Source organism: Athalia rosae, chromosome 8, assembly GCF_917208135.1.
Source record: "Athalia rosae chromosome 8, iyAthRosa1.1, whole genome shotgun sequence".
NCBI lineage: Eukaryota > Metazoa > Arthropoda > Insecta > Hymenoptera > Athaliidae > Athalia > Athalia rosae.
Genome location: NC_064033.1, coordinates 4,364,491 through 4,390,599, shown reverse-complemented (window position 1 = coordinate 4,390,599; position 26,109 = coordinate 4,364,491). Strand labels below are relative to the sequence as shown.

The window sequence follows — 26,109 nt, the reverse complement described above, 5'->3', positions numbered from 1 at the left end:
TAAGTAAATATTACCCGTTACCAGAATCCCAAGTGGATCACCAGCAGACCGTCAGCTTTTTGGTCAGTAGTGCGTTGAAGCAATGATGTTCGAAGTGCTCATCGCGTTGATTTTTGCCGCGGCAACTATAGCATCTGGTCAGATTGCACCTTGGAATAAATCTCTGGGGGATGCAACTTCGTTAACAAAACTTCAAGATGCTCACATTGAGCGCCAAGGAAAGTGTAAGTTTCATTTTAATTCAGTTTCATCCCTCAGGGATAATCCTGACAAGAACGATTGACATTTATACTAACAGGGTGGATTTTTGTCTTGATTTGTGCAGTTTTTCCACTCTTCAGTGTCGTACGATTTGCCAACTCTGAATGTACGGGGAGTAACAATTTCAACGGTACCTGCTTTACACGGCGTGAGTGTGCCTCGTTATCCGGTACCACCTCTGGAGCATGTGCTAATTCACTTGGAGTTTGCTGCGTTTGTAAGTAAGACCGAAACCTCCTGAAGTTCGAGGCTTGAAAACTATCTTCAAATTCAATATTAATATTTCACAGTTCAAAGAACGTGCGGTAGCACAACAAACGTGAATAATACATATTTCATCAACCCTGCCTACCCAACAACATATGCTGGAGGAGACCGATGTACAATCACTGTTAATAGGTGCAATTCCAATATATGTCAAGTGAGAAACTTCTTTAATGAATACTAATACGTATTTCTTTTGCAATGCAAAAAAACGAGATGCATTTTCACGCTTACCTCCTCCACAGTTACGTTTGGATTTCCTGGACTTCACTTTGGCCCAACCAGACCAGAACGGATTGTGTGACTTAGATTTCTTAACGGTAACTGGTGGAGCATCAATTGTTCCCAGGATATGTGGAGATAACACAAATCAGCACAGTAAGCTTCATCACGTGAGATTGAACATGGGTTTAATGCAGATAAAATTTCTGAATTATTTAAGACTTGATATGTTTTTTCCGATTAAAAGTTTATGTAGATTTTGACGGTGCAACAGCTATAACAATATCTATTGATACGGCTGCAGCATTTATCTTCAATCGTCGCTGGAACATCAGGATACAACAAATAGCTTGCGACTCGCCTTGGCGCGGTGTGTGAAATATCAAATCTGATCTCGTGTTGAAGTTTTTTACCACACAAAAATTAACAGAGGATCTAAATAACAACTAACCATTTTCTTTCAGCACCCAACGGATGTCTCCAATACTATACCACAACTACTGGTACCGTAACTGACTTCAACTATGGCACAGTTGTTAACCCAAGAGGTAATAAATCTGTGCCTAGCGCACCACTCAATATTTGTATTACTTAAAATGAACGTAATTCAATGCCAAATATTTCAGCTCCTCTGGTCGGTACCCGTCAATTATCAAATTTGAATTATGGTGTTTGTATAAGAATGACAACTGGTTTTTGTTCAATTCAATGGACACAATCAGATACCTTGTCGTTTACTTTGTCCGGTGACCCAGGTGGTCTAGATCCAACAGTAATCGGTAGGCTTTGCGCTACGTAGACATTTGGCGATCTAAACAGAACCCAAAAAACGGTAACAAACAAAATTAATTTATGTCAGGTACGGCAATGGCAGCGGTCAGTGGAGTCATGTGCACAGCTGATTACGTTATAGTACCAAGTCCCGTTGACGCGAACGGCAATCCTTTAAACGTCGATCGCTTTTGTGGCAATGGATTCGTACCTGTAACTAGTAAGTATTTTTCGCGTAATCCTGGTAACACAGTGGGATAAAAATATTGGGAATTTCAGAATGCATTTCGATCATTCAAAATTTTTCCAGCTACTCTGAAGCCCTTTGTACTTTACGTCGTCACAGATGCGAATGAAGTCGGAGACATTGCCAACCGAGGCTTCATTTTGAATTATCAGCAAATAGCATGCCCTATCGGCACCATTATTGGATAGATAATATTTCGACCCGTGCCTGCGAAGTTTGGACCGTGTTCATAGACGAATTATAACGAAAATAATTATCTCTGGACACAGTCCAATACCGAGAATAAATGACGTAGTTACAGTTGACTTATTTGGAAAGTTAACTGTCACTAATTGTAAGTTCAGGAAATTCTTACGTAGTGTAATTCACGATGGAACTGAAGGCAAGGGCAAGCTGACGGTTTTACACTACAATTATTATTTATTAATCAACAAGATAGCAAATAAATACCCACATTTGTGTGGGGTTGGATCAATACTTTACATACTGTTGCCCGTGCTGCGAGTCAACTTTCTCTTGCATAGCCGTGAACCAAACACCGATTTTTGTGTTATCTAATAAGTCTTTGAATGCATTACATCCCTCAATACTTTTCAAAATACCATATACAGCCAAATCAGAAAAATCGGGATCTGTCCCCCCCATAAATTCTCCCCCTCTTACTCTGATTCCTTCCAGCCAATAGTTCACTTCGTCATACAAAGATTGCCTCACATCTTCTTTGAGATGATGTCTCTTTTTGAGTCGTTTTGATATCAGCCACATAGCGTAAGCCCCCACGTTCACCATGAGCAATCGTTCCCACGTTGGAAAGTATTCTTCCCATCTACCCACCTGTAAATATCCGAAAAATTGTTCACTCAGAATATCAGTTGACGATACAAACGTCGATTATCACTGGAAAATTTTTGAAAAAGGGATTGAAACTCACTTCAGAAAACCAACTGAACGCTTGATGTGCTTCTGATGCAGTTCTATATACATTTGGGGACAAGACATGAACGAGAACATCATCTGCCCATTTTCTCCACTTACGTTCTTCTCTATGAACAAATGAAATAAATATCTCATTTGTATTTAACGGATTCCAACAGCATATATCCGAAACATCATATAAAATACTCACACAATATAGTCCATGGACTTCCCAGCCGGCAAAGTGTTTTGATACATGAGAAAGTATTTGTTAACAATCTCTTGTTTGAATTTACCATTTTCATCGTGGAAAAATATATTTGGATAATACTTGACAATGTCTTCAATTTTTTTGTATTTGTCTTCCAATATCGATCCCAGAACCGATATTATCATTGTGCTGTCATTCAGGGGTTGATAACCTTCGTTCACTTTGGCAAGTAGAATTGGTACTTTTCTGTACGATGACCACTTTATCTCATCCCTTAGAACTGGATCCACTTCGACGACGTCGTACGATATCCCGTGGTAGTCCAAAAATACGCGTACCTAGAAATATCAAACTTCAATGTGGTATAAATCCATCCTTATAGACCCAACAATGAATCGCATGAAGATGTCGGTTATTTTGTAAGAGGTATACCTTACAACAAAACGGGCAGGTCTGATATTGAAATAACGTTAGCTTCAGTCCAGAATTGTCACCAGGGTAAACGACCTGAAAAAAAAAACAAGACTGTTAGAATATGAAGTATATTTCAAATAGACAACAAGATACTTGCATGGTGAAAATGCAAAATATTTTTCAAGACGTGAGGTTATGTCATGACAATCATACTCGTTCGATTCTAAAATTTAATGAAATGATGGTCATACCTTCCTGGAGGGTTTGATAGAAGGCAAAGATTTGATGGTTTCAATTTCAACTTGTGTACCTTCATTAGTAAAATTCTTTCTATCCTTACTAATTTTATTGACGGAATAACCTGCACCGACCAACACGCCTACCGATGCACCGATCACACTCATTTTTACAATGTTCATAGATTTTGCTTGTTTCGTCGCCGTTTGAAAAAACCTAACGTCATTGATGGTTTTAAACGCATTTTTATTCAATGAATTTGTCAAGAATCTCGACACTTTGCAAAGCACAGACATTCTTCAAAATATTGAACTGGGCAATCTGCCGACCTCAGGTCATTTAATTTTATTCGTACCTTGCGCACGCGCCTGCGCCGTTTCGATAGCTGATGCAAAAGTGCGCTATTATTAAAAAATAGAATGAACGTGATAGATATGCAGAATGCAAGCACTGAATCTCCAAGTAGCTGTTTCTGATATAAATTTATATTTAAGTATTTTCAATTCATGTATAGCACTTACCGCACTTTGCTATCCAGATAAATCCTGTTTATTAATAAACTTTAAATACTGAACTAACTGAGGATGATTAAAGGCGGCATAAACTGAATGTGATTACGCTAATTTTTAAATTTAGGCCATACGAAATATAATGAGCAGGAGTCAGTTACTAATATTCTACTCATAATCAAAGAAAGACTGTCTCCATGTACAATATTTATTGGGAATATGAAAATGTCTTCAAAATTTTCGTATTGATGTATGCAAGTTCCAATTACGAACCCCGCGCATTAGATGAACATTTTATGCACATTTTTGTAATAATAAAGTTTTATTTGCCTGACTACTTTTAACTCTGAATCGAGTTTCTCTTTTTTTTCTTGGTTTCTATTTTATAAAAAAAGGCAGATAGTGCAAATTCAAGATTAATAAACGCAGAAGGTTGTTGCAATCAATTAAAATGCAATTAACTACACGTGTACCTGAGTACCGCACATGTCAGATGATTGCATACCTTATGAATACATAGTAAATAAATAATTCAACGTTTACACGGTTGTTGTCGCCGTAGCAGATTTATTTCTTGGCATGCCATGAAACAACATTTCCTGCGTCTAGTAATCTTGTTGGTTGTATCTTATCAATTTTGTGTTGTAGAATAAATTTTTTTTCTTCGAATTGTTTCTATACCTATCTTTAGATTTAGGGGTTTTCAAATTATTTTCAAAACTCGCTTTATTCACTTTGAATCGAATCGAATCTTTGCTGTATTTGCTAAAAATCATGTGCACGGTCTTCTCTCCTCATGTTTTCTTCTTTTTTTCTTTAAAAATTATCTAAACAACTTACACGTTACTTTAATCGCAATGCAAATTTTACTTGATAGCAAATAATAATCTTTTAATATAATATTTAAGGGGATAACTAGGAAGCTAATCGCCGGTTTAGTTCCTATTCAAAGGCTATAGTTGATTACTAAGACTAATAGTGAAATTACATATGGTCCATTGTCAGTCATTCTTACCGTAAAGAAACAAATGTAGCTTTCAACTTTACAGTGCAACTAAATTCAAACTGACTGCCTGATACTTATTGGACGTTTCATACGTTACTGACGTTACATCTTACGTATGTGTGTATTTACATATTATAATATAACTATGTAACCATATGCAACCATGTACAAAATTTCTGTTTTATTAGGCAATACTCCATAAACTTCACCTCAATGATCACGATTCTTATAAGTTTCATTAAAATTCAATATCCGTAATCTTCAGCAGTTGTTAAAGAAACATACAGAATCATATCTTGGATAAACTATGCGTGTATTACATATTGTTCTATCATGAATTTCATAACACGTTGATTTAAATAAGATTCTATTTCTCTTACTTGCTCTCGATTTATTTTTTGTTTTTTTTTTCCCTCAAATTTTATCATATAGGATAAAGTAGTATATAGGGTGAGCGCTGAATACCAGTAAGAACAATGAAGTTTTTGTGTCATTGCTACAAGCTTACGATATTTTCTTTGATTTATTTGATATTTTGAAAGCAATGACACCATTTCACATACTTTAAAAATAATTTATTTCCACCCAAGGGCTATCTACGTTGTCTCATATTCTCCAATATTTCAATTATACAATCTCATTCTCTCCTTGAGGAGAAAATCTATTTTCCAATACATAAAGCAAATTCGTACTTATGATACATTTATACACCTCATGTATTCCTCTGTATACCGAACTGTAACAGTTTGTACATTAGATTTAACGAAAATTGGCATTCACATAGAACATGGTTTACCGGAAGAGCCCCCTGACTTGTTGTCCAACATCATTGATAATTCACATCACCGAAATTCCACAAAACTTCTTCATTCCCAAATAAATAATATAATTAAATGGTTATAATATTATAAACGAATTGAACTTCATTGTGTTAAATTTCGAGATTTCAGCACTCTTCCCCATTTTATATTATTAGGCCCTCCGAGATAGATTCAAGTCGAGTCATGAAAGCCAAACCTTTTTAGTAAAAACCAAACCGGCTGACTTAATTGAATAAGTAAATATTAATGGCGCAGCAATATATAAAAATATCAATGTATCCCGTACTACAGCGTGAGCTAAGCCTCTTAATAATCTGTATTATTCATTCTTCTGTAGTTTGCTCACTTTTTCTTTTTCTTTATATTTCGATTGTGTTTATATTATTGGTAGTTTTATATTAATAATTAATATTAGTTCAATTCATAATAATATTTAATAATAACAATGCGGACGTTGCCGATCCTTATATTTTACAAATATTTTTTTTCTTCTTTGTTTTATGTTATTCCACTGGAGCTACAAAAATCACGTTCTTACAAATCTGCTTAGCTATGTGTGTGCCAATGATGACAAGCTCTTTAAGTAAACCAATGTACTATTACATTTAAAAGAAACAAATAAGAACAAAAAAAATTACAGAGGCAAAAGTTGTAACCAAACAAAAAAATAATAATTAAAAAAAAGAAAAATAAACAAATAAACAAACGAAAACGAACAACAAAATATTTTTCATTGATTATAATATTTCAATACCATAAAATTCTGTACTTATGAGCGATACAGACTTTTTGGAAGACGAGATGATAACCAGTACTGTAAAATTTGATATAAATCGGAATAACAGTAGTAAATACCGAATACTCCTTATACCAGCATTAATTATTTAACGCTTACTCGAATGTGAACTGATTTACGTTCCCGCCCAGTAATATTTACCAAAGCTACATGATTATGTACTAACTACACTTGCAAAAACATTAATTGGAACACGTCAACATTTTCATTGTTACGTATACTTTTCATTCTAAAAAAAAAGTAAAAAAAAAATAAAGAATGAAGCAAAATAAAAAAAAATCGCAACCAAAACCTACATAATTAAAATTCATTCCCTCTGTGCTATCACAGTAAGTTTCTTCTAATTATTGTTATAAAATTTTTTTCTCTGTATTCTTTTTCTTCTCCATTTATACGAACCAAAGACTATGCTCCAAAGTACAGAATATATAGTGAAAATTACTACAAATAAAAACAATTTGTTGTAAATTAGTTTTTAATGAGAATAAAATAAGAAACAGTACAATAATAATTCAATAATTATAAATTGTTGTGTAACACTATCTATTTTGCTTTTACTCAATATGTTTCATCTATTACCCATCAATTCAATAATATTAATAATAATATTAATAATAATAATAATAATCGGCGTAAATTTTATCGATAATCATTTTTCCCATAGCTCCGAAAAACAAAAATATCGCCTTCATTTGAAATTGAAAAAGCCTTTTTTTCATACCCCCTCCCTCTTAACCGCGCCATTAAAATATTTCAACGACAATGAAAACCTGAAAAGGTATCTTTTTTCGTTTTGTTTGTTTTTTGGGGGGGCCATGTTTTTTAAAAACATTTTTGTTATTATCTATTTTATTCTTTTCGTAATCAAAGTGGTTTTATTTTAGTTTGTCATATATATTCTGCATATATAATATATATATATATATAGAATTCGCATATATATCTCTCTGTTCACCCAGTACCGATACTTACTGAGTGTGTGTTTTGTTTCATCTGATGTTCAATGCATAAATCATAGATTTTCGAGTTCGTTTACACTGTCAGAATAGTGTTCCAATGTGTTCGATGGTAATTAATCGTCTTCTCCACAACGGAAGTGAACGTAAAATAAAACTTATTCAACCACCTTCAGCACCTTGCCAATAGCAATCGTTTTGTCTGAAAATAAATAAACGAACGGCAAGAGTTAAAAAAGTTTATCAGTACACGAACACAAGAGAACGTGAATATTCTATGAAACGAAAAACTTCAATGGAAAATCGATGCAATTCAAATAACGGTTTACTCACTTTCGTCCCTCAAAGTAAACCGTCCCATTTGTGGAAACAGTTTGAACTGTTCAAGGCAAATAACTCCTGCACACTCAATTCTCATTATGGCGACTTGATCTTGTTTGACAAACCTTGGTCGCGTTTTACTTTTATCACCAGATTTTTTATCTACCAAACAAATGAGCGCGTTCACAGTTACTTCTTCAGCCGCACAATGAATGTGCATAACAGCACTGTACCCCGCGCATATAATGCTTTTGTGTTCGAGAATAACGACTTGTGCGTCGAATATTTTTCCCGTTTTTATCGGGTTGTTGCTATCGCATAGGACAAAACCGGGACTGACGTCTTCTTCCTCTATACCCTTTAGTTTAATCTTTACATTCTCACCAGGGCCAACCGACGTCACTTCTTCGTCATCAGACCACAATTGGTCCACCGTTACTGCTGTCTGATAATTTGAAAATAATTTTTAAGTAAATCTCACGCAGTATACGATTTACTTCGAAATAAATCAACGTGATTCAGAACAGAATAAAATCAACAGCAATCGATTATACTCACTCTATTAGGCATGACGAGCAGTGGATGTCCTTTCTTGGCTTCTCCGGCTTCAACTTTTCCCATTACTACCGTACCCATGTCCTTATATTTATCCACAATTGGCATGATGAAAGGTCCGTTACTTTTACGATTTAAAGATGGTAACTGATCAATGAAAGGTATGAAAGCATCGCCCTTGTACCAAGTACAAAGGTCTTCGGGAATTGGGTCTTTTAAGCCTATTCCAAGTTGCCCGGAAACTGGCATAAAGGTCAAGTCTTTTGCTGGATTGAATCCCAACTTGCGAAGATAAGGTAAAATTTTATCTCTGAAAATGCATCGTCATTAATACACATACGATGTTGCTTCCTGTACGCTATAGAATTTTTCTATTATAAGGAAGAATTGGAAAATGAATAAAATAAATTGTTGGAATTTACGAATGAATGTTCACCTGCATTCGTTGTATCTTCCTTCATCCCATTCTACCGTAGGGTCGTCCATTTTGTTAACTAATACTACCAAATGTTTAACACCAGCTGTTTTAGCAAGCATAGCGTGTTCCCTGGTTTGCCCCCCTCTGTCAAAACCAGTTTCGAATTCACCTTTCCTCGCCGAGATGACCAGAACAGCCAAGTCAGCTTGCGCAGCACCGCCAATCATGTTTGGTACAAAACTCTTGTGTCCCGGGGCATCCAGAATCGTGAAGTGCTTTCTTTCAGTTTCAAAGTATGCTCTGCCGACCTCGACTGTTTTCCCTTTTTCTCTCTCTTCCTGATTGGTGTCGAGCGCCCAACTGAGGTACCACGTTTCTCTGCTTCTTTCCTTGGCTTCTCTTTCATATTTTTCCAGTGTTCTCTTGTCCACCATACCTGTTAACGCCATGATCTGCCCACCGATGGTCGATTTGCCCGCATCTAAATTGTCATTTCAGAAAAGGGTAAATATTTTTTACTCATACTAATCATTCGGGTAAAACGAGCCTTTCAACAATGACACAGGTTACAAGTATAGAATATTGTCGGTAAATAAACGTATAATGAATCACCAGTGCGCCATACAGACCAAGAATGCACTTTTGATCTCAACAAACGTGTTGTAAATAACAGTCGAGCAAACAGATAATCAACCCATGGCTTTGAATTAGTTTTCTCTTTTCATCAGGATTGATTACAAGTTAGAAACTGTCAATAGCGTTCGGTTGTAGTAATTTAGAAATACATAAATAATAGTTTCTGAATTCCTATTAAAAGAAATGCAGCGTTTCGAGGCAGAACATACTCAAATATCAATGAAACGATCACAAGTGTAGTAACAAATCCAAGAAGTACTATGTGTTGTATGATCCACAATAGTTCCATAATTTGCCTTAGATTAGACACTTGAATTTAAGTGAATCTGAGACCGTGACTCACCGACATGCCCGATAAAGACAACATTAACGTGTTCTTTTTTGCTTTTTGTGTCTTCTGCTACTTTGACTGGCTTCTTTTTGGGTATTTTCACTACCATTTCCTCATCCTCATCAATATCAGCCTGTAAAAGATTAGGAACATTTCTTGTAGCGTTTGGCTGCGATTTATGAAATTATTTTGTAGCCTTCTGCATGTGCTAAGATTCTTGCTGTACCTCTTCGTTCTCCGGCGTTAACAGAGGGTCGCCGTCTATAGCTGCTTCTTCCCACGAGTCAGCTGGCTGATGCTCGGGACTGGCGTTCTTTGCATTTGTTGCATTTGGAGGTGGCGCCCCTCCCCCGGCAGGAGGTTCCTCCGCTAGAGTACCAGCCGGATCAGGTGGAACTGCCACTGAGCTTTCACCTATAAAAAGAATAACGTCTTGCAAAATATGATTTTTAGTAATAGGTGAGTCAACAATAAAGATATCTGTTGTAGTTCGTACGTTGGGACTCACTAATTATCTCTGCGAACGGTCAACATATGTGATAGGATAAAAGTGGGATAAGCTTATGCCGGATGTATATAAATAAAGTTGGAATGTAGACTATAGGTGAAAATCTCGAGACATAATCTTCTAAAATCTGCCACATTAATCGGTTTTGGACCAAAATGAGGAAGAGAAGTAAATAAAGAGACTAAATAGAAGAAAACTACGAATGCGTACAAAAAGTAGGTTGGAATGTCAAGGTAAATCGAATCCACGTTGCCCGTTGATTATAGTCAATGCAGATGCAGTAAAATGCGCGGAACGCATGGCATTTGGTTTACTATGAACTTATATGAAAAATAATATACCATCGCAATCAGTGATTATCTCTAAAATTGATCGGAAATGAATTGGTTTTCGTCGCAGCTGGAAATTGGATCCTCGTAATGTTACGAGATGTTTTTTCAACCCATAAGAAACAAACACATATTACTCTATAATCTGTGGGACGGCCGGGTTTGAAAAGAAGGCAGGGTCGATTGACTGCAAGGTGAATTAATAGATGTAACAAAGTGGTTGATAAAATTATAAAATACGCCGTTAAATTTAGAGAGTACTGTTATTTCTGGAGGAGCTACGTGCGGGGGGCTATGAAATGATCTACGAACCGTGGCTGGTGTCAGGAACGGTGGCATTAGGGCTGTCGCCTGCTGAGCTTGTTTCCGAGGATGGTATGCAGAAAGAAGGCACGAATTCGGCGGCATTTACGTTCAACGTTGAGAATTTACTCTCCAATGATTTATCCTGGCCATTGGCATTATCTCCGCCGTCCGCCTGCTGCTCCCACGAGTCTGGTGCTACGCTGTTCGCCATATTTCTTACTCTAATCACTTACCAGAGTTATATCGGTTAAATATTCAATTTAAAAACGCCGGCTTATTTCAATTATAGTTATATTTATAAACAAACGAGATCGGACGGGCTTAAAAAATAGTTTTTATTCAATATCTACACGCGCGAGTCACGATCCGCGTGCAGCCCCCGTGGTCTGTCCGGTGATTCGTTCTGTTCACGTCTATGGCCAGAACGGAACTGCTAATATCAAGATATTTCCAGTTTATTAAATGCACTTTGCTTCAACGTCGTTGAAACCGGTACCCGAATGATTATTTACTGTTCAAAATGAACTGACAAATTTTTAACCAAATCCAACACAAATTTAGAGTTGTTAGGTTGTTGAATTAAAGTTCTACCGGTTAAATCAGGGTAAATCCTATTTTACGTTAAGTTTTATTTTTCACGTTGTCTATGGTACACGGTGACTTGTATGAAATGAGATGAATGTTTCCCACATTTTAAAATGTGTCGATAACACAATGAGTAAAAAACCGTGTAATTGAAATCAGAATTAAGATATGCAAATATTTCTGGATCTACTCTCCTCCCTTTCCTAGCCGCATTGTTTCACCGCGGTACCTCCAAAAATTTCACCCCACACCACATTCAACTATGATAGAATGATTCGTGGACAAGAATGTGTGACAAGATTGAAACGTTTGCAACAATATAACGATTATTGACGATTTTATATTATTGAAAGTTGTATGAATATATTAGGGGGCTCATGCACTCTTCTCGATGGTATTAACGTTTCGCCGTGTCAGTCTGTAATAAATTCTGATAATGAGTATGAGAAATTTATGGAGGTTATATACAGCCGGCAGACGGCACAATTTAGGAGGCGTAAGGACATACAAATCTTACAAAAATAGAAATGTTTTACGACTCTATGAGAGAGGAATGTTCCAGGATATTTTTCCCAATACTTCAGCGTAAGTGATTAATTTATTGCCTATATTTATACAGTATTCTGTTGACTTACCTTAAGATCCCATCCACTGAGTATCATCCAATGAAATGCTTTTTTTCCTAGGAATGAAGTGATTAACCTGCTCAATGCTGCCCCGCAGACAGTGTACGCTGGATTTGATCCCACGGCAGATAGTTTGCACGTTGGGAATCTACTGGTTTTATTGAATCTCTTACACTGGCAAAGATCGGGCCACCACGTAATAGCTTTGGTTGGAGGAGCGACGGGACAAGTAGGTGATCCGAGTCATCGAAAATCAGCACGTACTGAAATGGAGCAAGCGTTGGTAGCTGAGAATATTAAATGTATTTCAAAGAATATTGAGACAATATTCAAAAATCACGAGGAACATTTTTGGGAAGGAAACAAAAAACTACCACCTCTCACAATTGTTAACAACATAGATTGGTACAGAGAAATCAATGCTCTTGATTTCATAAGACAAATTGGCAGGCATTTCAGGCTCGGCACTATGCTGGGTAAGGCTTCAGTCCAATCTAGAATGAACTCAGAAACAGGAATGAGTTATGCAGAGTTCACCTATCAAGTACTTCAAGCATACGACTGGCTGCATTTGCTGAGAAATTACAATTGTCGTTTTCAAATTGGTGGTAGTGACCAGATGGGTAATATAGATGCAGGGCATGATTTAATTGGCAGGGCAACTGACCAACGTGTCTTTGGTCTTACATTGCCTCTGATTACAACAGAGAGCGGTGAAAAGTTTGGCAAATCAGCTGGCAATGCCGTCTGGTTGTCAGAAAATAAGTCCTCCTGTTTTCAGCTTTATCAATACTTTCTTCGTACCAAAGATGCGGACGTAGAAAAACTTTTGAACCTTTTTACTTTCTTACCTATTGGTAGGATACAAGAAATTGCCGCCGAACATAAAAAGAAGCCCGAGCGGCGCGAAGCACAGAGAATTCTTGCCGAGCATGTCACTCGTCTGGTACACGGAGGTGATCTATCTTCGACGTTCTTAACTTTCCATTTATCAGCCACTAAATATAATCTGTAACTAAAAAATGTGTATTAAATTTCACAGAAAGTGGCCTCAAATCAGCGGAGCTGACTACTTCTGTCTTGTACAATAAATCTACTGAAACTTTGTCTACTCTCACCCCTGGAGAGATGGTCGACGTTTTTCAAGGGGCATCGTTCGTTGAAATATTACCTGAACCAGGTTTAACTGTGCTACAACTCAGTTTGAAAGCTAAATGTTTCCCGGATGAGACTAACGCGATAAGGATTATCACAGCTGGAGGTTTCTCCATTAATCATCAAAAAATTCAAAACTTCGAAGAAATAATAACTCCTGGTGTCCATATTCTGCCAAATAATTTAACAATGATTCGAGTGGGAAAGAAGACGTATCACATTGTGAAGTGGCTAGATTAATGGCATACGAGTGGTGATCATATGTATGCTAATTGTTATGTAGATATAAACTCTGTAAAATAAACATTACTTTTGCCAAATACTGCTGTTATTCACAATGATTCATAATATATTCTAGGAAATATCAAAAGTAAAACAGACACCCAGTACTTTAAAATCGAGTATTTCCAAATGAATGTATATTTACAATTGCAGCATGTATTCCGTGAGATATGGTTCATGGTGTCTGTAGAGTCAATAGTATTTTTCGTGTAGCGTTATTCAGTAGTGGAAAATCATTCTGGGTTTGTTCTATTATTTCCCTCAAATCAGAATTCATTATACGCTGTTTTGAGAATTCTGCATTCAGCAATGATTCTGACTTGTACAACATTTTGTGGCTGCCGCTTTGCATCTCTTGATACATTTTTACCTTGTGCTGCTTTCGTATCAGGAGTTCTAAATTCTGCAAAATTGGAAGAGATACATGGAATACAGTTCGAATAAAACTATATCAATGCAGTGTACACATACATGCTGTTTTATGATTTCAACTTCGACTATTTCCTTCTCAGTTTCAGATATGGCATCCTCGATCGATCTGAGAATCTCTTGACCCTGGTTTAACTGCTCTAACATTGTTTTCTGCATCTTTTCTAATTCAGATATTTGGTTTTCTATTTGCTTCGTTTCCTGAGAATTTCAGAGTTGGATAACAGTGAAAAGACTTGAATAGAGGAAGGCCAATCGACCATAAAAATCTTACTTTGGTAACTTGCTTGATCTTTAACCTCTGATCATCCAATCGTTTTCGAAAAATCATTCTCTGGTTGTGTTGTCCTTTGGGATTTCTCTTCTCTTTGGCCATAGCTCCATCGACAATTGCGTCTCTCCGTGAAACGCAGTGCTCCATATCAAGAACTAACTTTTCCTGGGCTTTCCTGAGATGTGACAACCTGATTTGCATTCTCTGGATTTCACTTTTCATTATTCCCACATCCCCAAAACAACCTTGTTCATCCTTGATATTTTTATTTGTTTCTTGCGCTAATTGTACCTTAATTAATCAAGCGCATAATAATTAAAAAAAAACCTTCTCCATTTTAATAATCAAATACTAAACCAGGTTCCTACTTCTCACCTTCTTTTCCCAAGATAAGCTTTCCCGTTGCAGACTATTTAATTGTTCTTTGAGGCTGATTTTTTCCTCCTCCAACTGTTGTATGTCATTCTTTAGTCTTACAATATCCATTTCCAACTCTTCCAATGACTTCAAGTACTCATTTTTTGTCAAAACGTTCGTATCTTCCAAAAGATCCTTGTAATCCTTTTGCATCGCCAACCGTGAATTGAGATGCACCAATTTTTGTTGATAATTGTTTATTACTCTGTTCATATTAATTTCCTCTCTCCTCTGCTCTTCGAGTTCAGTTTCTAATTTTAAATTTTTCTGCTCCGTTATTGTTATTTGCTTGGCTAATAGACTCATTTCCTGTGACTGGACGTTTCTTTGCTGGGTGAGATTAACCATATATCCTTCCTGCCTCAACCACAATAACTGCGATTTTTGAATCTTTTGTTCAGCTTCCTCGATATTTTTCTCCAATGTTATAATGCTTGAATCGAGTGGGCTGATGTCTTCCCCACCCGTTTTTTCTATCGCTTCTTCAATTTTTTTATTCACCATCACCAACTCTCTTTGTTTTTTATTAATAACTATGTCAATTTTTCTTATCTCTGATTGAGTGGTATCGATCTCTTTTTCTCTGGCGTTGTTGGCACGATCAAGTTCTTGTAATTCCGACTTATTATTATCAAGAATAGTGTTTAATTTTTCGATATCCAATAAGGTCTTTCCGTAACTATTTTCAGCCTGTGCCGCAATTAATTCTTGTTCTCTTGTGGCGCATTTTAAATCACGTAAAACTTTATTCAAGTGTTTGGCTGCTTTGTCATGGGTCACTTTCTCTTCCAATCTTAGCAAAATTTGGTCTTCCAGCTGAACTTTCTGATTAGCTAGTTTCTCAATGTCCTTTTGCATCGACTGTTTGATGTTTTCATAGTATTGATAATCCTGGAAAAAATCGCTAATCAAATATGCTGCCACATGTGAATTCGTATAAAACTGTTTTCAATAGGATACTCACACTCTGAACGTCATTGAATTCTGCATTATTCTGTTCAATTAGTTTGACTATTTTCGACAACTGAGATTCAAGATGTGTAATTTTCTCTCTCTCAGCAGCGTTCATCCTCAGGTTCATTTGAATTTCGTCCTCTAGTCTCGATTGGACTGCAGTCAATCGTTCGTTAGTTTCCATTTCTTTATTGGTTTCTTTTTTCAATTTGTCAATACCAGATTGTAAAGTTCGAAATGATTCGCGTATTTGCCTATCAGAGACATAAGTAACAGAGAATGACATAAGCTATAGACAAAATCATTCTTATCACGGCAATGAATAATCATTCAATTTCCTCCTACTCACTGTTTCTCGTTGCAAATATCGCTGTAAATCTTATTCCTTTGAGAGACATTAGCGACAACGCTGTTCCATGTGTTAAACAAATTTTTATATTCTCGTTGTAATGCATCTAGATCTGCATTAGCATCGGTAATAGTTTGATGAAGCGCCGCTTTTTCTTTCTCCTTCAATTCAGCTTGATTATTCAACATTTTGATCTCTGATTCTAATTTCCATACTTCTGACATTATTTTAAACAAGATATAATCCTCTTGCTGTTTTTTTTGTATCAATTCTCTCTGGACCACTGCATCTTTCTCTGACATTCTTTTTGACACAGTTATATTGCTAGATAATTCGTTTTCCCATTCTGTAAATTGACGTTCCAACGACGCCAAACTTTCTAATTCTCGGGTCATTTCTTCCTCCTTGGATTTTTCATCCCTTAAGTTGTTGTATGCCTCCCTGTGCACTTCCTTCATTGTATTGATTTGCGATTCTTTTTCTTCCCGCATCTGTATCACCTCGGTCAATGTGGCTTGATATTTCTCAATCGTGGATTGTTGTCGGGCTATTTCCTCCTGTGCACTGTACAGCTTAAGTCCTTCTTGTTCTCGCTCCTCGTTAGCTCTTTTGATTGCTATCTCCTGTAATATGAATCCAGAACTGGTTACTCAATATATCTATGGGCTAAACTCGAAAAAGAAGCAAAGCAGATGGAGGCAGATAGATTTATGAAATATTCAGACTTTCTCAGGATTCTTACAAGATCATAGATTTCGTCTTGCAGTTTATTATTGATACGGGTCAAATGAGATTTAAGGGAATCCTGGAATCGTTTCATCAAAGGATCATCCGGGTGCAAAACTGTTGGTGGTTCCACAGGTGATGAGTATTTCCATAATTTAGGTGTTTGTTTCGCAGAAGCATCTCCCAAAGATTCTGAAGGTGCATGTGGATCTTTTTCAAGAAATCGTGGCTTATAAGAAGGTCTTTCCTCATCAACCGGTGGAGGGACATCTCCTGCACCTACTTCACACATTGTGAACCGTTACCAGCCACTATACGGCAGCTGTAGTTGTTGTAAATGCTTCTATAGTCTTGATTGGTCTGCTGTCACAAGTCAGCTGTTGGAGAAACTTTTGACTGACAGAATTCACTGTCATCTTGTTTGATCAATGTCAATTGTAAATGTTTCCATGGAAACATGTCTGTCTAAACCAAGACTATTTTTCGCCATGGTGTCCTGTTGCCTCTGCTGCAGAATAACAGGTAAAGTCAAACACGATAATTGGCAATAACAATGTAATGTCTTTCTCACCATGTAAAGTTGTACCAAAGTCATGAGGAGTTTTCAATCCTCGTTTTGAAGATCACGGTTGACAGTTTAATGAAGAGAATCTCGTTTCTGACAATGAGTCCATTCAAAAACAACTTGTAATTCATTCAATGGGTCAGTGGTTCATTCATATTTTTGGCGAGCTTTTGGGCTCATAAAAAGTTCCTGGAATCTAGTGATACTACGATGCTACGAATAATTTGGCCACCATTACGTTGGCTTTCTGAAAATACCAGGGTGACTGACATCAAGTAGGGATTTTTTGCGATGTATTGCAGAATAAAGACAGATAAAAGGAAATCTGTTTTCGTACCAAAAAGTTGTAAAATCATAGTGGTTTCCTTGAACTATCAATTAGCTTCATAGATTTTATGTAGAGTAGAAATATTATTTGTTATCTCACCGATGTCAAAAATGGATTACTCAATAACAAACAGATCTTAGCTAGTGTTGGGTTATTTGAGCGAAACGAGGATTATATGGAGTTCACGAGTGCAATGCGTATGGAGTTCAAGGCAAGAATTTGTCATCAACATTGGAATCGGAATTTCAATTAAATGGAGTGGATTTATTAGCCCCAAATACCAGAAGATTAATGAGTCGCCTGTAAACCCAGAACCGGTTTACCGAGCCCATGGGAATCGAAAGATTATCTGAGAAAATCATAGGTACTAGACAGGTAACCCTGCCCCGTTATTTCTAAGAGAACAAAAAATTGACGAAACATTATTTTTGTCATTGATCATTCACTCGTTGTGTAATTCATAGCGCCTTTAGACTCCGAATTAATTTTGGAAATCATCAACTTGATGTACATCGTGTCTTTGTTTCCAAAAACTTCATTGTTTCATCAAATCTTTCTGTCAAAACAAGACAGAACATGTTTATCCCCACCCTCTAGTACGTGTGATCCTATACATAAAGTATGCACAAGGAATAAAGACACTAATTGGTCAGATTATCTGTTTGCCTTATCTCGAGTTAGGAAAATACCGCCTGTGGTTTGAAGCGTAAAACCGTAACCATTTATTTTGAATACGACAACACGATGTTGATTTTACATGAACTTCGATCTTTTAACATTACATTACAATTGGAAAATTATGTTATCCAAAAAAACTAGCTTATGATCAAGACTGCCAAATAAAGACTGAACCACTGATGCAAGGGGCAATACACCTTGACGTTAAGTACGGACAGCATCAATGGGAAACTGTCTCTCGTGTTTCAAGGTGCCATCCCCACCGTCCGCACAGAATCAACAAGTTTCTACGGAGCAAAAAGACGGTATATGACCGTTATTGAGCTATTCAATCTTTACTTTTTACTTAAATCACATTGATTAATTTTTTTTGATTGATTTCTTTCGTTTTGCCATCTCAATCACCGACAAGTACCACTGTCAGAGAAAATTGAGAGATGGTACAACAGCGAAGGTAAATCATAAGTATTTTTGTTGTACCCTTTACAGAGGCAATGGAACTTGGGGTTCTCTTTCCACCAACAGCTTGTCCCCAAACGAGCCCTTTGACATCTATCGAAACCCATACAAACGGCAACAGCAAATCAACATTAGGCCCACTCTCAACATTTAACAAAGTTGGCTCGGATAACTGTGGATCAGTTCCGATGGCTCACAATAACCAGCGATCATCCAGAGGCTTCTATACCAGAATACCACCAGTGGACAGATCTAGAACAACTACAGGGCTGAATCTAACCGTTGATTGTAAACAGCAAAAAGATTCCTCCGAAAGCAAACTAAATGCTCTCTTTGATATTTATAAGGTATGCGGTACATGGCCAATGTTTCAATGCCTGATTTCGACTTGCAACAATTCAATGAATAGTGAAAAAAAATGTTTATTGTCAATTTTCAGGACCCACAAGAAGATATTATTTTAGCTGATGGTATAGAAAGGCTTTGCGAGGACTTGCAGCTTTCTCCCGACGAATTTAAGGTGCTGGTTTTGGCATGGAAATTAAACGCCGAGCAAATGTGTCAGTTTGCTCGGCAAGAATTTGTAACTGGCTTAAAGGGAATGCACGTCGACAGTATACGTGGCATACAGGCCCGTTTACCGGAAATTGTTGAGGAACTAACAGAAGACGGAGAACTGTTCAAAGATTTGTATCGATTCACGTTCAGATTTGGTTTGGATGTTGTTTCGGGACAGAGAATTTTACCGGCTGATATGGCACTCGTTCTTTGGAGGCTGGTGTTCACTATTCGCGAACCCCCGCTACTCGTTAGGTGGTTAAAATTCCTAGAATGCCACCAGCACGTTCGAGGCATCCCCCGAGATACGTGGAACATGTTTCTTAACTTTGCCGAAAGTATCGGCGACGATCTCAGTGCTTATGACGATACCGAAGCTTGGCCAAGTTTGATCGACGACTTTGTTGAGTACGAAAATGATCAAATGAACCAGAACATTACCAAGGATGATATTATAATGAAGGATAATGTTGATAAAGAATAGGTATAGCGGTATTGTGAATTAATAATAAATTAAGCAGATGCAATTTTATATGACTTTGAAGCAGGATATTCCCATGAGCTACATCACTGTCGTAATAATATTTGACTGACCACTAGTATAGGCTTCTTTGTGAAATTCATCATAAATTATAATTGAAAATACTATTAATTCATCGAAAAAATAATTCATCTAAAACTTTGTATAGTTTTGACGAAAAGTTGTCCTATGGATTAGTGCAATGATATAATATTTTCGATAAATTGATAAGTAAAATTCTTAAAAATATTTCAGGGAAAATCCTGTTCATAAGTGTCGAACGGTCGTTTCAAACGAACTTTTTAACACACGGGACTTAGCACACATGTTATATCGAAATTAGTATTATGGTCCCAACTTGTGATACATACATTACTAACAATATTTGTCTTTTAGTCGTAAGATAAAAGTTAGGTAAAGGAACAAACGAACTAGTAGCGCAAGGTATTTTATATACAAAGACTCGCCAGACTAGCCAATCGAGTACATATTCATTGATGTATGTATTTAATTCTATATAAATAATTATTATATATTATACATATATAATTGACAATTATTTATATATATATGTAATAATAAAAAAATGCCAAGGTGACAATTAGAAAAAAAAAGAAAGAGAAAACGAGAAAAAAAATAATCTTTTTCCATCGTTGAGGATTATTTAAGACAAAAGTATTTCAACTGTGAATTTAAAAGAGTCATTTTTTCAATCCGATATTTTTGAATAGGTTCAATTTCATTAAATAGCGTTCATGAATGCCACTTGTGCCGAGGCATGTAATTTTTAACGATTTTATTTATATAAATATTAGACATGAAACCACGGATCGGTCATAAATCGTAATAGCTTGTTAAGAAATGGTTCTGTTTTCCCAATAGTCCAGTTAGTTCGTAGTTTAGGGAAGTTTCTAATTTTTTTTTTCATTCGTCGCATGTTACATCTAACGTTCAAACGCATTTTGACAATCTATAGAACACGAGAACATGAAAAAAGACAAAACAAAAAGTAGGCTCTGGACGAGAAATTTCGAGAACTGTTCCACAATCTGAACCAATCATGTCTACATACAGTTAATTTTCATCAAATTATTCTACCCCCATCTATTTATACCATGTCGTTCGCCAGTGATAAAACACCTGAAATTAAAAGCCTATAGATTCCGAATTGAAATCCAGGTCCTACAGTGCACCAAAATTTGTTGTTATGGTTCATATCTTTAAAACTGAGTCGCAGTTTATTTTCCTCCATTATTGATGTCCCTCGAGAAATTAAAAGAGATATGAAAAAGATATTTATACCCACTAACCGAAATTATATTTATATCATGGTTTGTATGAGGAAAAACAAGAAAGAAAAAGAGAAAAAAACTAGCGTCTACGAATCATAATTATTTTTTGCAAATGTTTCCCTCTACCCTGGAAGGACTGTATTTTTATAGAACGCTTTGAATCAATCTTTCAAAATTATAAAAATTTTAATCGAAACTCAGCTCCCTGTACTCAACATTTGTGGCCTTCTAAAGAGTTATAAATATTTGCAGAAAAGAAAAAAAAAGAATAATATATCTCCGTAGTTATATGTTTATTTTGATTTTTAGATTAATGCGTTAGCACGGCTCTACGTTAATTGAGAAATTCAATAGATCTGAATGAATCGCAGCAAAAATATCATGTACTCAGTTCATGGAAAGTGCCAACAACCTTAAGAAAAATTATAAATAAGCCTATAAAAGCGACGTGTGCTTACAATTGATGTATATGTATATCTATTTATAAAAATTTTTTGTATATAAACTATTTCTTCTGCTAGTATCACTTACTGAACCATCATAATAGGTAAAGTAGTCACTAATTGTAATAACTCGTTTAGACTACCTTGTTTTATCAGCCGTAATAATCGATAACATCTTAAATTTGAATTGTAATATGTTTCGCTACAACTCATTAACGAAGTAGCTCAAGCGGATGCTTGACTAATACCGTAAATCAATGTATTCGCATTAATTCTAGTTAGGGACTTCATCAAGCTTCGATACTTGTAATATAGCGGACTCGGTTTAATCCCTGGATGAGAATTTCTATCGTGCAAGTAACTTAAGATTTTTGCTAATTACATGGCGTTCGCGCATCGTCTTGAAATAGTTAACTGGGTTTTGGCGTCTAGATAAGATGAAAAAAAATCGCAACCATATCACACCCGAAGTAAATGGATCTCAAATGTCTAGTTTTAACAAGCAGTCTACTCGGTGTGTATAAATTTTTAGAAATTTTCCGAGCCAATACCCAATTTCACGATACGTTAGATAGTGTGCGAGTGTACTTTATTGCGTTCGATAATTTTGTTAATTATGTGGCTTACCTTGATATGGATATTAAAATCAGTCTGTAGACTTACGAAGTTCTTTAGTCAGTCTCACTGTGTGGTAATTTGGTGTAATAATTTTAGGGACATCTGGATATTCCGTCGCGAAACACTCTCGGTTTGACTGCTTAGAAAACAAAGAAATTATGCGCACAGTGTAATCACTCGTCAGAAGTACGTTATTAATTTATATTGCAAACGAATTATTGTTAAATTATATTAATTGAAAATAATAATTACGCAATTAAAAAGCGCGGACACTGTGAGATATAGGAATTGTGCACACGTATGCGTTGGTAAAATTAGTCTGACGACGTGACAAGACCAATATAATAATTCGTCCGAGTATTGTCAACTATGGATTACCAACACAGACTGCTGTTATCCAACGTACGGTCGAAACTAATTTTTTTTCAATCTGTCGACGCTTCGTGTAATCAAGTTTTTTCAAATAAAATGGTATTTAAGTAATGGATGTTTTGCTTTATTTCTCTTATAATCTTGTGTATAACTGAAAACCAATTTATACACTGCACTAAAGTTTAATCATGCATTTTTTCGATACATATAACATGGATATAACATAGAGAGACAGAAGCTACATTTCAGACACGCTTTTAAAGTGACCATGGACCAGCCGGGCACATCTCCAGAGAAATCTTTTATTTTAATGTTGTTTTATTTTTCATTAGTATATTTCACAATCATTGTAGCTAGCATCATTTTAATCGTCATAAAACAATGACAGTTGATTAAAACGAGCAATTGTATGGAAAGTATTGTTGCATTTTTCTTATGAGAACAGCCACGCTGATGATCTCAAATGCCGTTCAAGATGGAATGTTATTTTTGTGCTGATTCTTAGAGAATATCTCGAGAGACTGCGCAGTTGCTTAAGGTTAGTAACACCTCAATTACATAGCCGAATTGAATTTGTTTTTTTTTTTCTTTCAAACTCACAAGGGACTAATGATTCACACGACTAAATATCAACAAGTTTTGAGTCTGTTTTTATACCGTAAGTCCCAGGTGCAAAACGCAGCTATATTCTTAGTATATTTGTATTATTCGTATTTATACGTCCGAGAATGAGATTACTTTTTCTTTTTTTTTTTTTATACCATTTTATCTTTGACAATTAGATGATTAGCATCGTGTTTCATACAGACCACTTCGTCCAATGTATCTGACCCACTTAATGACATCGTGATCGGAGTAATTCAGTTTTGATTCAAATACTTTCAAGTAACGAACTTTGAATCCAGATGGAGCGAATGGAACCTCAAAGTTCATGGAAATAGGTGGTCGGGTCCATTTTTTCTTTGTATCAGTTTCCAATAAATCAATCTCAGCGGATAACTGTGTCTCCTTCATCCCGGCCATTCGCTTTATCTTCCATACAATCGCGTTCTCAGATGCCTTATACTTAGCCTTTCCTTTTAAACAGATCAACTGCACGCCAGCAGTATTCAATGGCGTTGGGACGCGGACCTCAATCTTTTGTCCCAGCAACGAGGGTTTGAAATTGGATTTAAGAACTGCCTTGACTTCCATCTTAGTACGTCCCACCTCACGGACTAAAGGTATTACACGGAATGGCAATGATATATCCTTGGTAGTTCGATATCTGGTTGTATAAAAAAGTAATTGACATAATTAGTAACTTCCAAAGTAAGCTTGACATTTTTTATTCCTACCTCATTAGTTCGAATTCACCATCTGGTGGGATAAAACTGATGGAATGTTCCGTCTCAAACTTTGAGAGCTTCACACATTGATGAAATTGGCAATCATCGATAACTACAACAGGCTTTCCAGATCTAGCCCCAGGATCGTCGCCTGCACTACCTAAGCTACCACCACCTCCCTTAACACCCTTTGCATCCATCACTATCTTGTCATTGATGCCAAATTTACATTCAGGCATCCCTGATAGATAGGATTTCATTACCACCTGTGAGGAGTTAAAGATTTACGAAAATTATTATCATTAGAGTTGACCAATAGCTCAGCAATATTTAACACAATATCTTAGATAAGAAGGTAAGATGTTACCTTGCCGGCTACGTGGGCGCTGAGCACTTGGCCCTGAGGGCTCATCAATAAATTGACATATTCAAGAACGTCAAGGAATAATTCGTTGCGCCTGTATTTAATTCCCTCTCTACGCCACCCTATTTGACCTGTCACCTGAGATGTAATCTGTGCCTGTTCCTCTTTTGTAGCTGACTTAACTCCCTGCTGAGTGATAAACGTCTTCAATACACCCGTATCGCAGTTTTGTGGATATCCAAAGTCCAAAATTTCTACAAGAATTTAGATGATTAGAGATCAATGAGTTTAATCGAGTAGTAGATGTTACAAAGTCAAAGATTGGTATTCACCATCGAGCAATTCATAGATGAGAACAAAGTTGTTCTTGATGTTTTCCTCGGAAATCTTGCCAAAATAAGATTGCATTACCTCAATGATCTTCAATAAAAATTCAAATACCATAGCGGCGTTAACATTCTGCTTCGTAACAGCAGCCAACCAGATGTTGGCTCGTTTTATGTGGAAGAACGAAGTCCTAGCAATGTTGGTGACGGGAGATCTGACTTGCTGACGCGCGTGAATCACATTCACCCTGAACGCGTCAACGGCATTTCTGCCAATATCATCGCGGTAAACTCGGGAAATCAGCACCTCCCCTTTGTGGTTATAGACAAACAGTCCCCCGATCATCTTGACGGAGGCTGTTAAATATCTTTCAGGTTACGAACCTATTGCAAAAACAAATTACCAGTATTAGTAATGAAGGATAATTTAGCCAGTTACATAAGGATTCTCAAAAACTGGTTCACATCATTTGTAAAAAAAACCAAGAAAATCCCAAACGTTCGCAAGCATGAGGTAAGCGACTGATAAAAGAAGATATATATTTTGTTTGAAACCACAAGAACGCAGAGGGTGAAAATTCTGCTATTGAGTTACCTACTGAACTTCCCAAATCATCACACAGTAGTTCAAATAAAGACAAAATATAGGAAAGAAAAATTGACTATTTCAATTTAGCGAAGTGTCTGAAAATATAAATCGAATATCATACCTGTTAACTTCTAATCATGGTACATTATCTGATACGTTTGAATGAAATTATTGGTTGTTGTCAACACTTGGTACTCTATAACTGTTGATACCCCCATGCATTGGTTGTCAAACGAAAATAGGAACGGATCAATGAATTGTTGGAGCGCGTGTAAAATTTTTTTTCTTCTCCAAATATTCAATCCAACTTAAGAGGATAATCGTAGGATTTTTTTTTTCAAAACGATTACCTCCCCCACTTTCGAATATTCTAATGGGAGATAGGGTGATATGCACCGACAGTTCAATAAACGCCCTCGTATAATTTTAATGATTCCAAATGTCATATGACATATCTAATATCCGCCTCTGACTGATGTTCTCCGGACTGTTAGTATTATCGATTGACAAGTGGATAGAGGCTTATTTCAGCTAAGATTGAGTTCTGGAGACGAGATGAGCTGATAGGACCGTGATAAATTGAGGGACTCTAATTATGATATGGAAAGATTGATTTATGTAATATTTCATTCAACTTACGCATTCAGGTGGACGAAGAAGACCACGGAATAGTACCGACCGTTCAGCGGGCGCTCAGTGACTGCAAAATGCGACACCCACTTTTCGTTACTACGGTTGTCAGAATGTACTGTACCGACGATGTGTAAACGATTTAGTTTTCTTCAAGCTATGAATAGAAAGAGTTCGTTTTATTGTCAATTTTTTGACTTCATAAATT

General features: G+C 36.4%; 7 protein-coding genes across 10 annotated transcripts; 3 read left to right on the top strand and 4 right to left on the bottom strand.

Annotated features, from left to right (window-relative positions):
• Positions 1 to 82: 82 nt before the first annotated feature.
• LOC105693258 lies at positions 83 to 1,971 on the top strand. Its single transcript, XM_048659607.1, has 9 exons — positions 83 to 224; positions 326 to 482; positions 552 to 682; positions 771 to 903; positions 995 to 1,117; positions 1,212 to 1,295; positions 1,374 to 1,526; positions 1,607 to 1,738; positions 1,829 to 1,971. The coding sequence occupies exons 1-9, from the start codon at positions 198 to 200 to the stop codon at positions 1,951 to 1,953; spliced, it is 1,065 nt and encodes a 354-aa protein (XP_048515564.1). The 5' UTR covers positions 83 to 197; the 3' UTR covers positions 1,954 to 1,971.
• Positions 1,972 to 2,165: 194 nt separating this feature from the next.
• On the bottom strand, positions 2,166 to 3,898 carry LOC105693265 (prostaglandin E synthase 2). Its single transcript, XM_012413082.3, has 5 exons — positions 3,557 to 3,898; positions 3,324 to 3,398; positions 2,892 to 3,229; positions 2,697 to 2,808; positions 2,166 to 2,599 (listed from the first exon to the last, which is right to left on the bottom strand). Exons 1-5 carry the CDS (start codon positions 3,836 to 3,838, stop codon positions 2,237 to 2,239), a joined length of 1,170 nt encoding a protein of 389 aa, XP_012268505.2. The 5' UTR covers positions 3,839 to 3,898; the 3' UTR covers positions 2,166 to 2,236.
• Positions 3,899 to 5,351: 1,453 nt separating this feature from the next.
• LOC105693287 (eukaryotic peptide chain release factor GTP-binding subunit ERF3A) lies at positions 5,352 to 11,459 on the bottom strand. Its single transcript, XM_012413119.4, has 7 exons — positions 11,041 to 11,459; positions 10,118 to 10,305; positions 9,904 to 10,024; positions 8,943 to 9,405; positions 8,510 to 8,816; positions 7,964 to 8,396; positions 5,352 to 7,832 (listed from the first exon to the last, which is right to left on the bottom strand). The coding sequence occupies exons 1-7, from the start codon at positions 11,243 to 11,245 to the stop codon at positions 7,789 to 7,791; spliced, it is 1,761 nt and encodes a 586-aa protein (XP_012268542.2). The 5' UTR covers positions 11,246 to 11,459; the 3' UTR covers positions 5,352 to 7,788.
• A 71-nt stretch (positions 11,460 to 11,530) lies between these two features.
• LOC105693289 (tyrosine--tRNA ligase, mitochondrial) lies at positions 11,531 to 13,720 on the top strand. The gene is made up of 3 exons (XM_025745953.2): positions 11,531 to 12,204; positions 12,306 to 13,201; positions 13,288 to 13,720. Exons 1-3 carry the CDS (start codon positions 12,056 to 12,058, stop codon positions 13,638 to 13,640), a joined length of 1,398 nt encoding a protein of 465 aa, XP_025601738.2. The 5' UTR covers positions 11,531 to 12,055; the 3' UTR covers positions 13,641 to 13,720.
• Positions 13,059 to 17,675, bottom strand: LOC105693286 (coiled-coil domain-containing protein 40). Of its 2 annotated transcripts, XM_012413118.3 has the most exons (9): positions 17,403 to 17,675; positions 16,848 to 17,339; positions 16,106 to 16,728; positions 15,767 to 16,010; positions 14,761 to 15,693; positions 14,386 to 14,676; positions 14,154 to 14,312; positions 13,828 to 14,085; positions 13,059 to 13,260 (listed from the first exon to the last, which is right to left on the bottom strand). In XM_012413118.3, exons 2-8 carry the CDS (start codon positions 17,121 to 17,123, stop codon positions 13,858 to 13,860), a joined length of 2,754 nt encoding a protein of 917 aa, XP_012268541.2. In that variant the 5' UTR covers positions 17,124 to 17,339; positions 17,403 to 17,675; the 3' UTR covers positions 13,059 to 13,260; positions 13,828 to 13,857. The 2 variants fall into 2 exon arrangements, with proteins under 2 accessions (XP_012268541.2, XP_048515562.1); XM_048659605.1 differs by lacking the exon at positions 13,059 to 13,260 and having other exon boundaries at positions 13,577 to 14,085.
• Positions 17,676 to 17,699: 24 nt separating this feature from the next.
• On the top strand, positions 17,700 to 22,775 carry LOC105693264 (DCN1-like protein 3). Of its 2 annotated transcripts, none has more exons than XM_048659608.1 (4): positions 17,700 to 18,088; positions 18,544 to 18,707; positions 18,892 to 19,208; positions 19,301 to 22,775. In XM_048659608.1, exons 2-4 carry the CDS (start codon positions 18,626 to 18,628, stop codon positions 19,901 to 19,903), a joined length of 1,002 nt encoding a protein of 333 aa, XP_048515565.1. In that variant the 5' UTR covers positions 17,700 to 18,088; positions 18,544 to 18,625; the 3' UTR covers positions 19,904 to 22,775. The 2 variants fall into 2 exon arrangements, with proteins under 2 accessions (XP_048515565.1, XP_012268502.1); XM_012413079.4 differs by having other exon boundaries at positions 17,700 to 18,099.
• On the bottom strand, positions 22,767 to 26,052 carry LOC105693283 (AP-2 complex subunit mu). 2 transcript variants are annotated; one of them, XM_012413112.4, is made up of 5 exons: positions 25,911 to 26,052; positions 24,689 to 25,066; positions 24,360 to 24,610; positions 24,002 to 24,258; positions 22,767 to 23,931 (listed from the first exon to the last, which is right to left on the bottom strand). In XM_012413112.4, the coding sequence occupies exons 2-5, from the start codon at positions 25,026 to 25,028 to the stop codon at positions 23,451 to 23,453; spliced, it is 1,329 nt and encodes a 442-aa protein (XP_012268535.2). In that variant the 5' UTR covers positions 25,029 to 25,066; positions 25,911 to 26,052; the 3' UTR covers positions 22,767 to 23,450. The 2 variants fall into 2 exon arrangements, with proteins under 2 accessions (XP_012268535.2, XP_012268536.2); XM_012413113.4 differs by lacking the exon at positions 25,911 to 26,052 and adding an exon at positions 25,393 to 25,623.
• Positions 26,053 to 26,109: the final 57 nt, after the last annotated feature.